We start from the raw sequence: 13456 nt of genomic DNA, 5'->3' as shown, positions 1-13456 counted from the left end.
CCTCGCACCGGACATGCCCCTCGGATTCCACTGCGGACGCACTGTCCGGGCCCATTCACTCAAAGCACCATCACACGCTCATGAGCACCTCACAAATTTGAGACATCATACAGCGTCGCCAGCCCGTCTTCCCTCGCAGTCCAGATCTGGCCGTTCTCCCCGGAGCGCGCTCCCGCACAAAGTTAGCTCCGTTCATTTTGTGAAACGCAGAACTTGTCGCCACCGACTTGCCAACACAATGTCTCCTCCTCTTCATGACCAGTGAGCGCACATTTGGGCGGGTAGTGGTAATGATGTTCCCAGTCACGCCAGGGATCTACCCACCCATCGCCCACTCTCCCTCTCTAAGTCCTCCTACCCCCTTCTCCTCCCCTGCCTCAGGCTTGACATTGTCATACCTACCAGTACGTTGTTGGCAGTGCGCATCGTGATTGCGTGCATTTGGTACTCTCGCTTGCCTATGATCTCCTCCCTCCCCTCCCACCCCCTTTCACAGTCCGGAGCCTTGACTTCCTCGAGCAGTGGTGAGATGAGGATGCACGTCGGGTACATATCTCTGCAGGGTGCACTGGGTGATCGAGAGGTCTAAATCATGTCGCAATCTGACCGCCCCCTCCCCCACCCCGTGGCCCAGGCGTCCCTTCTTCCAGCCCTACCACCTCATCGTCATCCAGGACGGCGACCCTTCTCGGAGCGTCGGTGTCCCAGAGGGGTGCGTAGGGTTGAGCTGCTGGGTTGCACGACGACGACCAGGAGAGTTCTGGCAGGGCACACCCGTGTCATGACGTATGCGGTCGGCAAGCCTAACCTTGCTCGGCCCCCATGTTGCAGCTTTGACTATGAATTGTACAACCGCAATGACATTGAGCGCATCCTGGGCGACAAGGCCTGGTGCATCTCCTTCAAGGACAGCGCGTGCCGGTGCGTTGTTACCCGAGGATTTCAACTTGGTGGTTGCCTGCTTGCCCGGCTGCGTGGAGTATGGGTTGCAAGAAGGGGGGTTGAATAGGGGTTATACTCATGAAAAGGAATTACTACAAGGCCGGAATTCTGCCTAGGCTTCTTATGCAGTGCCTGGTGCGCGTCCAACTGCCCCTCCCCAACTTCCCCTCTTCCAGCTCACTCCCCTCCACCCTGTTGCCCATCCTCGCAGCTGCTTCGGGTACATGGTGAGCAAGAAGCGCTACATCTACACTATCGACGACGACTGCTTCGTGGCCAAGACCCCCAGCGGCGAGGACATCAATGCCCTGGAGCAGCACATCAAGAACCTGCTGTCCCCCTCCACCCCCGACTTCTTCAACACCCTGTACGACCCGTACGTGGCGGGCAGCGACTTTGTGCGCGGCTACCCATTCTCCATGCGCGAGGGCAAGCCCACCGCGGTGTCGCACGGCCTCTGGCTCAACATCCCGGACTACGACGCGCCCACCCAGATGGTGAAGCCGCAGGAGCGCAACACGCGATACGTGGACGCTGTCATGACCATTCCCAAGGTGTGCCTGAGTTTGGTGATGGAGGGTAGGGGGGGGAGGGGGGTCTGAACATGCTGCTTTCATCCCTTGTCTGTAGGATGCATGCTCGGGCGCCATGCTGGCCCTCCCTTGCTTCCCGCTCGCCCTGTGGTGCTTGCGGCCCTCGTCGCGATGCAGCCCCCAAACCAAGTCCCCCCCTCCCCTCTCACCCCTCAGGGCACGCTGTTCCCCATGTGCGGCATGAACCTGGCCTTTGACCGCCACGCCATCGGCCCCGCCATGTACTTTGGCCTGATGGGGGAGGGCCAGCCCTGGGGCCGCTACGACGACATGTGGGCGGGGTGGTGCGTCAAGGTCATCGCCGACCACCTGGGCCTGGGCGTGAAGACGGGGCTGCCCTACATCTGGCACTCCAAGGCCAGCAACCCCTTTGTCAACCTGCGCAAGGAGTACAAGGGCATCTTCTGGCAGGAGGAGATCATCCCCTTCTTCCAGGCCATCAAGCTGGACGCCAGCGTGACCACCGTGGAGGCCGCCATGCTGGACATCGCCGAGCGGGTGAGGGGGAGTGGGGAGGGAATGGGTCCGAGCATGGGTGTGGAGGACGAGAGGGTTTGGACGTGCGCTGGGCGTATGGCGGGCTCGAGGGGCCTGGCCAGGGGGTGCGGAATGAAGATGTGGCGGGACGCAGGGCACTGCTGTGTGCCTGCGCGGGCGCGCTCACTTCCACCGCATGCACATCCTACTCAGCTGATCTCTCCATCCCCCCAATCAACACTCTCGCAGGTGCGCAAGGGGCTGGCCCACCTGGACCCCTACTTCGAAAAGCTGGCCGACGGCATCGTGGCCTGGATCGAGGCCTGGAGGCAGCTCAACCCCGAGATCAGCCACTGAGCGGGGCCCGCGCAGAGGGAGGGTGGCGGCGGGGGCGCGCTCGTGCCTCGACCGCGTGCTTTCGGCACCGGGATGCGCCCGTCGCGCCCTTGACCAGCCAGCCCGTCGCCCCGGGCGCCTGCGGTCCCCCTGAACCTCCAACCCTTGGCCCCCCTTGCGTGCCCTGCGTGGGGCTCAGCGCCCCCGATTGCCATCTCACTCGCCCTGCACTGCACCCAGGCTGGGGACCCCCCGTGACCATGCCATCCTGAAACGCACCAGCACCAAGCTCGGCGGAAGATGCAAGAGAGGGGGGTGGGGGCAGGGTTGCTGCCGAGGTGCTGGACGCAGGGCACGGGAATGAGGACGGGGATTGCATGGAGCCAGGGCCGCGGGCAGATGCAGAGAGGCTTTCGAGTGTGGGCCTCGTGTAGCGGCCTTGGCTGTGACCGCTCGCCAGGCGCTCCGACCGTCCACCGCTCGGGTTGCTCGCCTCCCCCCCCCAAACCCCCAGACACACACCCTCGCGCCCTAGCCGGCCGCGGAGCCGCGCGCGGCCATGACGCGCAGCGCTGCGTCCTCCACCCAGCGCTCGGCAAAGACGTCGGCCGGGGGCAGGACATCCAGCGCGTCACCGCCGGCGGCGATGCGCAGGTCGCGCGCCTGCGCCGCCACCAGGTGGTGCACCGCGTCCACGGGGCTGCCGGCAAAGGCGAGGAGGAAGGCGCGGCGGCGAGCGGCCTCGCCGGCGGCCGCCACCGCGGCGGCCAGCGCGGCGTCGGCCGCCTCCAGCTCGGCCGCGGCGCCGGCGTCGGGCTCGGCAAAGGCGGGCAGCGCGGCCGACATGGGCACCTCGGTGACCAGATCATAGCAGGCGGGGTGGGAGGGGGAGGGCCCGCCCGCCGGCACCGCCACCTCCAGCACCGCCGGCGGCGGTGGCGCCAGGTGGCCGCGCACCGCCTCCTGCAGCGCGGCCAGGCCCAGGCTGGCCTGCTCGGTGACAGCGCGCAGCGCGGCGTCGCAGCGGATCAGAGGCGCGGCCGGGGAAGACTGCGGTGGAGGATGCAGAGTGGGGTGGGTGGGTTTGCGAGTGGAAGGAGTTTGGTACCTTCTTATCCGGCAGGGTGTTCTGTCTGGTCGGTTAATGCAAGCCCAGGCGGTTCTCCTTGCCCCCGCATTCCCGTCCAACCGCTCTCCACCCATCCCCCCCGCCCCCCTCACAAAAAGAAAACACCCCCCTACTCACGGACATCCTCACCTCAAACAGGTTGTGTTGCTTGATGTAGCCCCACAGCATCTGCAGGACAAAGGGCAGGGAGTGCAGGCCCTGGAGGCCCAGCAGGGAGGCCAGCGCGGGGGAGGGCAGGTACAGCTGCGGGTTGTGGTCAAGCTCCAGGCTGACCGTGGCGCGGGCAGGCAGCCGACCCGCGCGCCGCACGATGAACGACTCGCGCTCCTCCAGGTCGTGTCGCGCCCGCTCCCAGACAATGGTACCGCTAGACCCGGGGTACTGCTCCGGGTCCAGCTGGACCTGGTGCGGAGGGAGAGGAAGGGGGGGCGGGGAGGCTCTCTCATTCGGTGTGAGTGAGGGAGAGGGGGGGAGGGGAAGACATTCCTGAGTCAGGAGAGCAGATAAGATGGCACAATCAGGAGGAGCGAGGCGGGCGCCACTCAGCATGGGCCTGCCCGCAGCTCCTCCAGCCCCGTGCCTGGGGGATGTGGCTCCCTTTTCCAGACCATCCCCCCCCTTGCCATACAAACCAACTCCGCACCGTGAGCTTGCGGATGTAGTGGGTGAAGGGCAGGCGGCCCTGGGAGGCGGTGGCGGGGCCAGGCTCCGCCGTCCCCGCCGCGCCGGCGCCGGCGGGCCCCCCGTCGCTCAGCAGCCGACCCTGGATGTGCAGCGCCCAGGAGGGCGGGTCGGGGCCGGGTTCGGCGCCCTGGTGGGCGTGCTCGGTGAAGACGTACACTCGCAGCTTCTTGCGCAGCGTGCCGGCCGCCTGCGCGGTGCCGGGCGCGCCTCGCCGGAAGCTGGCGTGCATGTCCTGCAGCTCGCCGCGCTTCCTCGCCAGCAGCGCGTCCACGCGCCGCTCCGCCGCCTGCAGGTCGCAGAGCAGCACGCTGGAGGGGACGAGGACGCGCACCTGGCGGGCGGTGGCGTGGGGGTGAGGGGTGAACAAGGGCGGTCATTTCTGTGAAGGTGTGGGGAGAGGCGTGAGGATGTCCAAGCCCGCCCTGCAGGCATCGGAGACCCTGGGCCTTTTCATGAATCCCCCAAGGGAAATTATTTGGGGCAAGCACACTTCGGTGAAGGCAGGCTGACACGGTGGGCCACTCTGTACAGCCAGTGAGCGCCAAATCAAGAGCATGCCAAACGCCATCCCCCAGGATGGGCAGGCACGACTCGCCTTCTCTGGGAGGCGGGTGTCCCCTGGCCGCCTCTTCTTCATGGGCAGGCCCTTCTTGCCCAGGTCGGTAGAGAGCCGCTGCGAGAGGTTGGCGGAGCGGAGAGGGGCGCCAAGGGCCTTGCGTGCCGCCACCAGCTTGGCCTGGTGCGCAGCAAGGGCGCTCTGCTGCTGCTTGGTGATGGACTGCGGAGGATACAGGGAAGGAGTGCGGGTGAAGAGATGCGACCGATGGCCGGTGCACCCGGGAGTGCCTCCTTATATCAGAATGGTCCCTGCTCACCGGGACCGCCTGGAGAGACGGCATGGGCCCTTGAGCAGTCACAGGGGAGGGTGCACTATCATCTGCTGCTGCAGATGATCCATTCGTGGTAGGTGCTGAGGAGGGGGGGCCAGCAACCCCGGCCGCTGCCTGCATCCCACCAGCTATCGGAGCTCAGACATCGAGTGAGGTACCGGAACAAAACACAGGCGTTGACGCCCGGGCTAATGAGATATGTTCAGTCGTGCTGTCTATAAGCCGATTATCCGCAACTGATCACTGTGCGATAAGAGCGAGGAGGTGCTTGCTGCAAGTGTTCGTCTTCGTAACAATTGATATGTCGTGGCGCCCGCGGTCGATCGGCCCATCGCCAAGCAAGTAGGGGCCACCACCTGCATGACATCTACATCGACGCAATATGCGAATTTGTTCATTATTATACTTATTCTAGCTTCAGGTTGCTGATCATGTAGTGATGCAAGGACTTGGCGCAGTTTTGCGCCTTCCCAGGCTAGGCCTGGGTGGAGGTCTGTCCCACACCCTCACTTGCCTCCCTCTTTTGCTCGCCCCTGACCAGCCACAGTCAGGCACAGCCTCTGGTAAACTGTGTCGAGGGATTCATACCGAACAGCCCTGGATCAGGCCCAGACCTTCAGTGAGGAGTGCCCATGGACACACCTGGCAAGACGAGTTCAGGTGTGATGGAGACCGACATGGCTCAGGGGATGCCAACGAGGCTCTGTGCAATGTGCAATGATGATTGGGGGATATGTTTGCTCTACAATACTATAAGCATTATTATCAGGTGGCTGGAAGCGGGCGGAAAGCGGGTGCAGCGTGTTCTGGATGATGAGGCGGCGGCTTTCCGGCACTACATGGAAGGGACAGAGTTCCTGCAGGCGAGCCTGCTCGAGAGCATGCTGGCGCAGCTACCAGACCAGCAGGTATGGAGCTTGAATCTGTGAGCTGCCCTGTGCATCATGTACTCGTGTGCTAAGACTGCACCTGTTTACCCCTGTACCCCTGTCCAGGCCACAGAGCCGGAGGCTGTGGGTGGCCATGAATACTTGACCGAGCAGAGTGCAGAGGCCCCTCACCGTCGTTACCTGCGCCGCGCAAGGGCCGGTGGGAGTGTCGAAGTTCTGCTGGATGAAGGCGTCCTGGCCACAGAGTATGGGGACCTGTGCTCCTTGATCCAGGCAGGGCAGATGGGGTCATGCTGGGACAAAGTGATCAAGGACGCAGGGATGGGGTGCATCGCGGTCGCTACAGGGCGCCTGCTAACACCAGAGGGCGATCCTATTTCCTTGAGAAGACAAAGCAACCCGGCAGGGGACCAGAAAGCATCGCTCACCGGTCCGTGCTTGTGCATCCCCGTCTGCAGATGAAGCTGTCCAGGGATGGCAGCAGCATCGCATACACTGTGGACCCCGGGGATGGGAGCGAGCGGCTGCAGGTTCATGTGCAGCGGATAGGCAGTGCAGGCCTCGGCACCAGGCTGCCCCAGCTGGAGGGCAGCGTCAGCATCGAGTGGAGCCATGACGGCAGCCACCTGTACTGCACCCGCGCAGACGGGCTGGGTCGGCCCAGCAGGTAGAGTAGAACCGCGCACTGACTATGACATTTTCCAGTTGGAATGGCACATGTGTTTGTTGGCATGCTCTCGGTTGGGGGGTGCTCGCTGAGCAAGTCCAGCCAGATGCGGTTCTGAGGGTCATATGGGGAAGGCAACCGAGCAGCCCGGCGCGAGGTGCACACTCCCTGCCCACCGCCCAGGGTGGAGAGGGTGGACGTTTCAGCGCCTGAGCACGCCAGGCCTGAGTGCATCTGCGAGGAGCCGGATGCTGCCTTCTGGCTGGACATCGGCAAGACCAAGGACTGGAGGTACCTGGTGGTGAGCAGCAACGCCAAGCGCAGCAGCGAGGTCCGAGTACTGGACTGGGAGGCCGGGGAGGGACCAGGGAGCCTCCGCCTGGTCCACCCACGCTCGCCGGGGCTGGAGTACTTTGTGGAGCATGCCGACGGGTACTTCTACATGCTGAGCAACGCGCAGCGGGAGGACGGTCAGTACTCCCTCTTCCGGTGAGTCCGAGCGACGTTTGTGGGAGTCGGGTTTGGTTTCTGGGCCATGACCAGTGACCTGCGGCATGGCTGGGCGGCTGAGCTTCGACTTCACCTGAGGGTTTCTCTGCACATCACACAGTGGCCGTGGGATAGGGCCTCCACCATGTCTCGGATGCTCCTGCGCCGAGCACGTTGCCCTCTCCTTCCGATGCTCATCCCTGTGACACCCTGGCTGAGTTCCATGCAGGATCCCGGCGGAATCATCCTCCCCATCTCCCCCACCCGAGCGCTGGGAGTGTGTGGTTCCTGCGGGGACGCAGGGGCTGGTACTGGAGGACTTTGACGCCTTCCGGCGATGTCTGGCCGTGTTTGCTCGTGACGCGGCCACCGGCCTCCCCCTCTTGGCCCTGCTCAAACTGGAAAGGGCGACCGGGGCCCCGCCCCAACTCGTCCCCGTGCCCCTCCCCGCCTGGGCCACCGCCCTGGACCCCGGCGCCAACGCGGACTTTGAGGCGGCCAGCCTCCGCGTCACGCTTTCCTCCCCTGGGCGTGTGCCCGTGGCGGCGGACGTGGACCTGGACGCCGGCGCGCTGCGCACGCTGAGCGGGGAGAGTCCCAGCGCAGCCGTGGGAACCCTGCGCACACATGGACGATCATCCGACGGCACGCTGGTGCCGCTGACCATCTCTCACGCCGGCCCCTTCCCCCCCGCCGGCGGCGCGCCTGCCTGGGTGGAGGTGTACGGCGCGTACGGGCGCTGCCTGCCCTGCGACTGGGCGCCGGAGCGCGCGGCGCTGCTGCAGGCCGGCTGGGTGCTCGCCGGCGCGCACGTGCGCGGGGGCGGGGAGCTGGGCAGGGCCTGGCACGCGGCCGGCCGCGGTGTGCACGGCTTGCAGGCCCGCGTCGATGATTTGGCGGCTTGCATCGACGCGCTGGTGGAGCGAGGTGGGCTCGGAGGGGGAGTGGTCCTTCAGAGCCAGTGGGTGTGACAAGCTTGGGGGGGGAGGGTCTGGGTGACAGTCGTACACTGGTTCACACGCGTGTACACCTGGACAGCGGCACCCCAGCCGGCCTTTCTTCTGGTTTCTGGGACCGCGCCACCACCTGCACGCCGCTCGCGCCCACCGTTCCCCCCCTCGCACTCCCACGCAGGGTACACCAGCTACGACCGCATCGTTCTCAGCGCGCACAGCGCGGGGGGCGTGGTCGCCGCGGGGCTGGTGCAGCGCGACCCCGGGGCGGTGGGGGCCCTGGTCCTGGAGGCGCCCTTCCTCGACGTGCTGACCGTGCAGTGCAGGCCTGACCTGGCGCTGACGGTGCACGAGTACGAGGAGTGGGGCGACCCGCACTCCACCGCCGGCTTCCTGCAGGCGCGGCGAGGGGGGGTGGTTGTTGGTCGGGCGCGTGCGCTGAGCCTGCTTCTATGAGGGGTCCTCAGCCAGACGCAGTCTCGGTGGGACGTGCCTGGTGGCGGCTCGCCCCAACCCACCAACCCCATTTTCCTCCACCCCTCCCCAAACCATCCTCCCCGCCACCACCCTCCCCATTCGTCAAGCAGGTGCAGACGGCCTGCCCGTACCAGGGCCTGAGGGGGGGCGCCTTCCCTCCCACCCTCATCACCGCCTCGAGCACCGACACCCGGGTGCCGGTGTGGGGCCCCCTGAAATGGGCTGCCAGGGCCCGGGCCATGAACCAGGGGCCTGCGCCCATCCTTGTCGCGCCCGACCTGCACGCTGGGCACGCTGCGCACGAGTCGCAGCGGCTGGAGCTGGCGGCCCTGCTGCAGGCCTTTGCCATGCGGGCGCTGGGCCTGGCATGAGGGTCGCACGGCCGGCGCTGCTGCAGGAGTTGGCTGACGGGACTGGGGCATGCTTTGTCTTCCTTGTTTGAGCGTACTGTCCAGCAACACCTCCCTGGGAGGATGAGGTGATGGCATTGGCAGCAAGGGGGTGTGGAGAACATCAGTGCAAGCTGCAGGATCTTCTGAAGTCTTGGCTGGATCCTTGAGCAGAGCGTCATGCAAGGTGCAGCGCACCGCACGTGATCACGCTGCTCATCACGAAAGATGAGCAGGAATGCCATGCCGTGCACGCCAGGCCATCAGTAGATGGCGTCGTCCCCGCCGCCGTCATCAAAGTCGTCATCGTAGCCATCGTCATCGTCAAAACGCTCGTTCTGAGGGAGGGAGGCAGAGGGTGGGATGAGTTCAGGCACTCTGCGTCGGATGGCAGCCCCGCAGGAAAGCATGGAACCGCACCCCCTCTCACCACATAGTAATCGTCCTCCTCCTCGCCGACATCCTCGTCTTCCTCGTCGATGGCCGCCTCCGCCTCGTCCTCGCCGTCCTCGGCCCTGGAAAGCATCGCGAGGGCAGGTGGTGAACGAGGGGTGCCGTCAGTTGGTTTGGGCAGGAGGGCAGGGAATTGCGAGTCAGGATCCTGGAGGTCAGGGGTGCAGGGTGCAAGCAAACCCTCCATCCTCCCTCGGCATGCAGCCAACCCACTCACGGTCGGACCCCATTGGCGACGTCCCCGCCGGCCACTCTGGATCGCGACTCAGCGGCCGCCAGGGCCTCCAGGGCCCCCAGCTCATCCACCTCCCCTCTCTGTCTCCGGGCGGCGGCGGCAGCCCACATGCCGGCTTGGTTGCCCCGGCTGGCCCTGTGTATGGCGGAGACGAGGAGGGACCCTCAAAGAGGGAGGCAACACCAATGCTGGGCAGCAGGCCTGCTGCATGTCTGAAGCCCAGTGGCCGTGCCCTCCATGGCAAGGCCTTGGATTGGAGCGACCCACAGTTGCAGGCGTTACCTACTTTGTATCTTTGGCTCCAAAGAGCTCCTGGGGGAAGTAGCGGGGATCCAGGGTGAGGATCTGGGTCAGCTCCTGCATGGGCGTGGGGCCAGTGCCTTTCTTTCCTGCCGCCTCAAACGCCGCGGGGGTCAGGTGGAAGCAGGAGTTGCGCCAGGCGTGCTGCAGCTCATGCCGCCGCAGCTGCAGGGGGGCATGTGCAGGGTGGTGTGTCGGGCCGAATGCGGGAGTGCTCCTGATCAAAGGTAGGCATGAGGGCGCCAGCCACTCTGCACTCCTGCAAACATCTTAACAATAATGGGCATAGCCCTGGCACACCCAGTACTGGCCCGCATGAGCTGTGCCGCCTCACCAGGCACCGCTCGGTGACGGTGGAGACACCTTCTGGCACCTCGGGCAAATCCATCTCCTGTGGACTCACAGGGGTATGGGAGACCCAGCCATCTTCACAGTGTAAGGGGGCTGGTCAAGTGTTCCTACCGACACAAAGAAACTCACCGGGAACATGGGTGGAGGTCCCAGAACTATGGGCTGGCCACTGTCGTCGACCATGCCCGGGGCTTGAGGGGTTCCACTGCGCCATCCACGCCCACCCCCTCGTCCCCTGCCCCCCAGCATATCGCTGCTGTCTGCAGGAGCACGGCTATAAGGATGTCAGCCGCATGTCACAATCCGCGAGCAGGGCCGGCAGGGTGGCCACCACTTTGTCTTCTGCAGCTCGCCGATTTGGGAATTTTCAGCCAGATGCTTCAGTGAATTTCAGTGATTGTACGATTACTTTACGCTTCTTTCGCACCATGGCTTGATATATATCGCATCCATGCATGGGAGGGAGTGTGTGCGCGAGTGTGCCCGGTCGAGGGCGCGAGAACTCGCGTGTCTGGCGGTTCGAATTCAGAGCGAAAGCTGGCCATGATCGGGAGTTCGAGACTTCTTGCGACACATCGAGACCTGAAACCCACTACGAAGCTCTCTTGAAACACCCTGACATGCAAGCGTCTTGTCGCATGGCCCGAAGCCTGGGCTCGGGGTTGACCTTCACCGTGGCCGGGACTGCTTGATGCCAGATGCCTGGCGTTGGGAGGCTCCTCGGCCGCTCAAACATACCATAACACTCTCACTAAATGTGGGTACCGGCCTGCTGCGGCAGCAGAGCATCGCGGACCACCAGCGAGGCTGCCGCGGTTGCCCCGCTCACGGAGGCCCCCGCCCATCAGAAAGCGGGCCTGCCAGTGCGGGGGGTGTCCCACCCCAAGACCGCCCCCCTCGCGTCGGCTCACGAGGAGGTAATCGGGAACGAGCGCTCCCTGGGCAGCCTGACTGCCTGGCAGCTGCTGGCAGAGGACGTGGCCGCCCACCCGCCAAGCAGGGGTGAGAGCGGCGGCCCGGACCGCAGCCTGCTCCCCAGCCCCTCCAGCGCACACACAGCCGCCGAGCTGATCTTGGGCAGCCCGGAGAGCGGGCGGGGAAGCACCTCCCACCGCTTGGCGGCCTACGAGCTCCTGGAGGAGGTGGGGTCCGGCGCATTTGGCACCGCCTGGCGGGCACTGCGCCGCGGCGATGGCGCGGCGGTCTGCATCAAGCAGCTCCACACCGGCAGCATGGGCTGGCGCCAGCAACAAGCGGTGAGTGGTGTGCGTGTGTGTGTGTTGAAAAGCTTGATGGTAGATGGCAGCAACGGGTGGGAGGATTGCCTTGTGGGCAAGATGGCGATGGAGTGACCCGAGCCATCGCTGAGGCGATTCGGCCCGGCAATCAGGCAGAGCCACGACAGTGCAGATGTGACGCTAGGTTGGCAGTACCTGCTCTGGGTCAGAGCATTCTGCAACTCCTTGTCTCCTGCTTCCGCATCCATGCCCCCTGCCCGCCCCCAGACTCGGGATGAGGTGCGGGTGCTGCGCAGGCTGGACCATCCCAACATCGTGGCATATCACGAGTGCTTCTGGACCGGGCCCACCCAGCACATCGTCATGGAATACTGCGAGGTAGGTAGGGGGAAGTGGACCCCAGGCCCAGGCCTGCTGTATTGTTTGCCGCATGGTTTTGCAATGCAGCGCGAGCATGAGGTCGGACGACCCCGAGTCCCCTTCCCGCACCCACTCCATCCAGGGTGGAGACCTGGAGGCCTTCATCAGGGCGCGACAGGGGGAGCTGCTGGACGAGGATGACATCATGCTCATCTTTGTGCAGCTGTGCCTGGCCCTGCAGCACGTGCATGCCCAGGTGGGGGGCGATGGGCGAGGCGATCTGATCGTCATGCCATGCAAATACCAGCTGGAATGCTCTCATTTGCGCCGCGAGTCTGCAATATTTACCTCCCAGACCATCAGCCCCATAATACCCAACCCCAGAAGTCCCCCCAAAAGATGTGAGCACCATTCCCCCCTCCCCCCTCTCCTCCCCCCCCTCTCCTCCAGGACATCCTGCACCGTGACATCAAGCCCAACAACATCTTCCTCTCCCGCGGCGGCATAGTGAAGCTGGGCGACTTTGGGCTGAGCCGCGAGGTGGCGGGCGGCGGCGGTCTGGCGCGGACCATGGTGGGCACGCCGTACTACCTCTCCCCCGAGGCCGTTCAGGACTCGGCCTACGGCGCCAAGAGCGACGTCTGGGCTGCGGGCTGCGTCCTGTACGAGCTGGCCACCCTGGCCCGGCCCTTCCAGGGTCAGTCGGTGTCGGCCATTGCCGTCAAGATCCTGCGCGCCCAGCCCGCGCCCCTGCCAAGCCGGTACTCCCCCGACCTGGTGGCCCTGACGGCAGCGTTGCTGCGTCGCTCACCCACCGCGCGCCCGTCCGTCGCCCAGGTCCTGGAGCTGGAATGTGTGCAGCGCCACATGCAGCGCTACCGCGCCGCGCTGGACGCCCTCCTGGGCGCCGTGCAGGCGGGGGCGGGCCCAGCGGCCCGCGCGGGCCCGCCGGCGGCGGCCCGCGGTCATGACCCGGCAGCGCTCGGCGCGTCGACGCCACGGCGCGCGAGGTCCGCGCGCGTTGCGCCGGCGCCGCCGGCCCCGGCCCCGGCCTCGCCCTCCCGCGCCGCGCTGCAGGCGCGGCTGCCGCTGCTCCTGGCGCAGATGCAGGTGGTGCTGGCGGGCGGCGCGGCGTTGCTGGCGCGGCCCAGCGAGGACAGCGAGGCGCAGCGCGTGCGCCGCCGCGCCGCGCTCCAGGACTGCATGCTGGAGCTGGCGGCGCAGGCCAAGGGCCTCGCGGACGTGGGCGGCGGCGGCCGCCGGCGGGGCCGGTGGGCCGAGGGCCGGTGGGGGTGCTGGCCGGCGTGTGCTGAGAGGGGGCACCGCTGCCGGGGCAGAGCGTGGCGGCGACAGGTCAACCGAGGAATACAAGGGTCCCTGTCCCAAACGCCACGAGTCCACCGGGCCCTGTACTCTATCGTGTGTGAGACCATGCCGCCCCGCTCACCCGTGATCCATGCCACCCTTGCTCCCCATGGTAACATGCAACAGGTCTTGGTCTGAGAGGGGAGGGCCAGGTGAGTCACACATGTATCAGTCCCTGCCGCCATGGATGCCCACCACACAGCAGTTCCTGCGGCTGGACCCTCCAGGAGTCCCCTCT

The 13456-nt window shown here is 65.7% G+C and overlaps 6 protein-coding genes across 6 annotated transcripts; 3 read left to right on the top strand and 3 right to left on the bottom strand.

Moving 5' to 3' along the window:
- Window positions 1-254: 254 nt before the first annotated feature.
- Window positions 255-2369, top strand: F751_4266 (Alpha-1,4-glucan-protein synthase [UDP-forming] 1; the record flags this gene model as incomplete). Its single annotated transcript, XM_011397176.1, has 7 exons — window positions 255-261; window positions 497-524; window positions 635-712; window positions 832-921; window positions 1154-1496; window positions 1692-2033; window positions 2262-2369. 7 exons carry the CDS (start codon window positions 255-257, stop codon window positions 2367-2369), a joined length of 996 nt encoding a protein of 331 aa, XP_011395478.1.
- A 510-nt stretch (window positions 2370-2879) lies between these two features.
- Window positions 2880-5060, bottom strand: F751_4265 (SWI/SNF complex component SNF12-like protein; the record flags this gene model as incomplete). The annotated part of the gene is made up of 7 exons (XM_011397175.1): window positions 2880-3048; window positions 3193-3398; window positions 3607-3879; window positions 4110-4126; window positions 4240-4492; window positions 4691-4939; window positions 5037-5060. The coding sequence occupies 7 exons, from the start codon at window positions 5058-5060 to the stop codon at window positions 2880-2882; spliced, it is 1191 nt and encodes a 396-aa protein (XP_011395477.1).
- A 1339-nt stretch (window positions 5061-6399) lies between these two features.
- Window positions 6400-8898, top strand: F751_4264 (Prolyl endopeptidase-like protein; the record flags this gene model as incomplete). The annotated part of the gene is made up of 5 exons (XM_011397174.1): window positions 6400-6608; window positions 6792-7097; window positions 7327-8024; window positions 8232-8464; window positions 8638-8898. The coding sequence occupies 5 exons, from the start codon at window positions 6400-6402 to the stop codon at window positions 8896-8898; spliced, it is 1707 nt and encodes a 568-aa protein (XP_011395476.1).
- Window positions 8899-9285: 387 nt separating this feature from the next.
- Window positions 9286-10292, bottom strand: F751_4263 (hypothetical protein; the record flags this gene model as incomplete). The annotated part of the gene is made up of 5 exons (XM_011397173.1): window positions 9286-9294; window positions 9347-9431; window positions 9587-9739; window positions 9891-10069; window positions 10239-10292. The coding sequence occupies 5 exons, from the start codon at window positions 10290-10292 to the stop codon at window positions 9286-9288; spliced, it is 480 nt and encodes a 159-aa protein (XP_011395475.1).
- Window positions 10293-11010: 718 nt separating this feature from the next.
- F751_4261 (Serine/threonine-protein kinase Nek1) lies at window positions 11011-13356 on the top strand (the record flags this gene model as incomplete). Its single annotated transcript, XM_011397171.1, has 4 exons — window positions 11011-11511; window positions 11761-11871; window positions 11996-12109; window positions 12328-13356. The coding sequence occupies 4 exons, from the start codon at window positions 11011-11013 to the stop codon at window positions 13354-13356; spliced, it is 1755 nt and encodes a 584-aa protein (XP_011395473.1).
- F751_4262 (hypothetical protein) lies at window positions 11855-12265 on the bottom strand (the record flags this gene model as incomplete). Its single annotated transcript, XM_011397172.1, has 1 exon — window positions 11855-12265. One exon carries the CDS (start codon window positions 12263-12265, stop codon window positions 11855-11857), a length of 411 nt encoding a protein of 136 aa, XP_011395474.1.
- Window positions 13357-13456: the final 100 nt, after the last annotated feature.

The sequence above is a fragment of the Auxenochlorella protothecoides genome (genome assembly GCF_000733215.1).
Source record: "Auxenochlorella protothecoides strain 0710 unplaced genomic scaffold scaffold5, whole genome shotgun sequence".
NCBI lineage: Eukaryota > Viridiplantae > Chlorophyta > Trebouxiophyceae > Chlorellales > Chlorellaceae > Auxenochlorella > Auxenochlorella protothecoides.
Note: the sequence above shows the minus strand (reverse complement) of the source record. Positions and strands in the feature narration are given on the sequence as shown.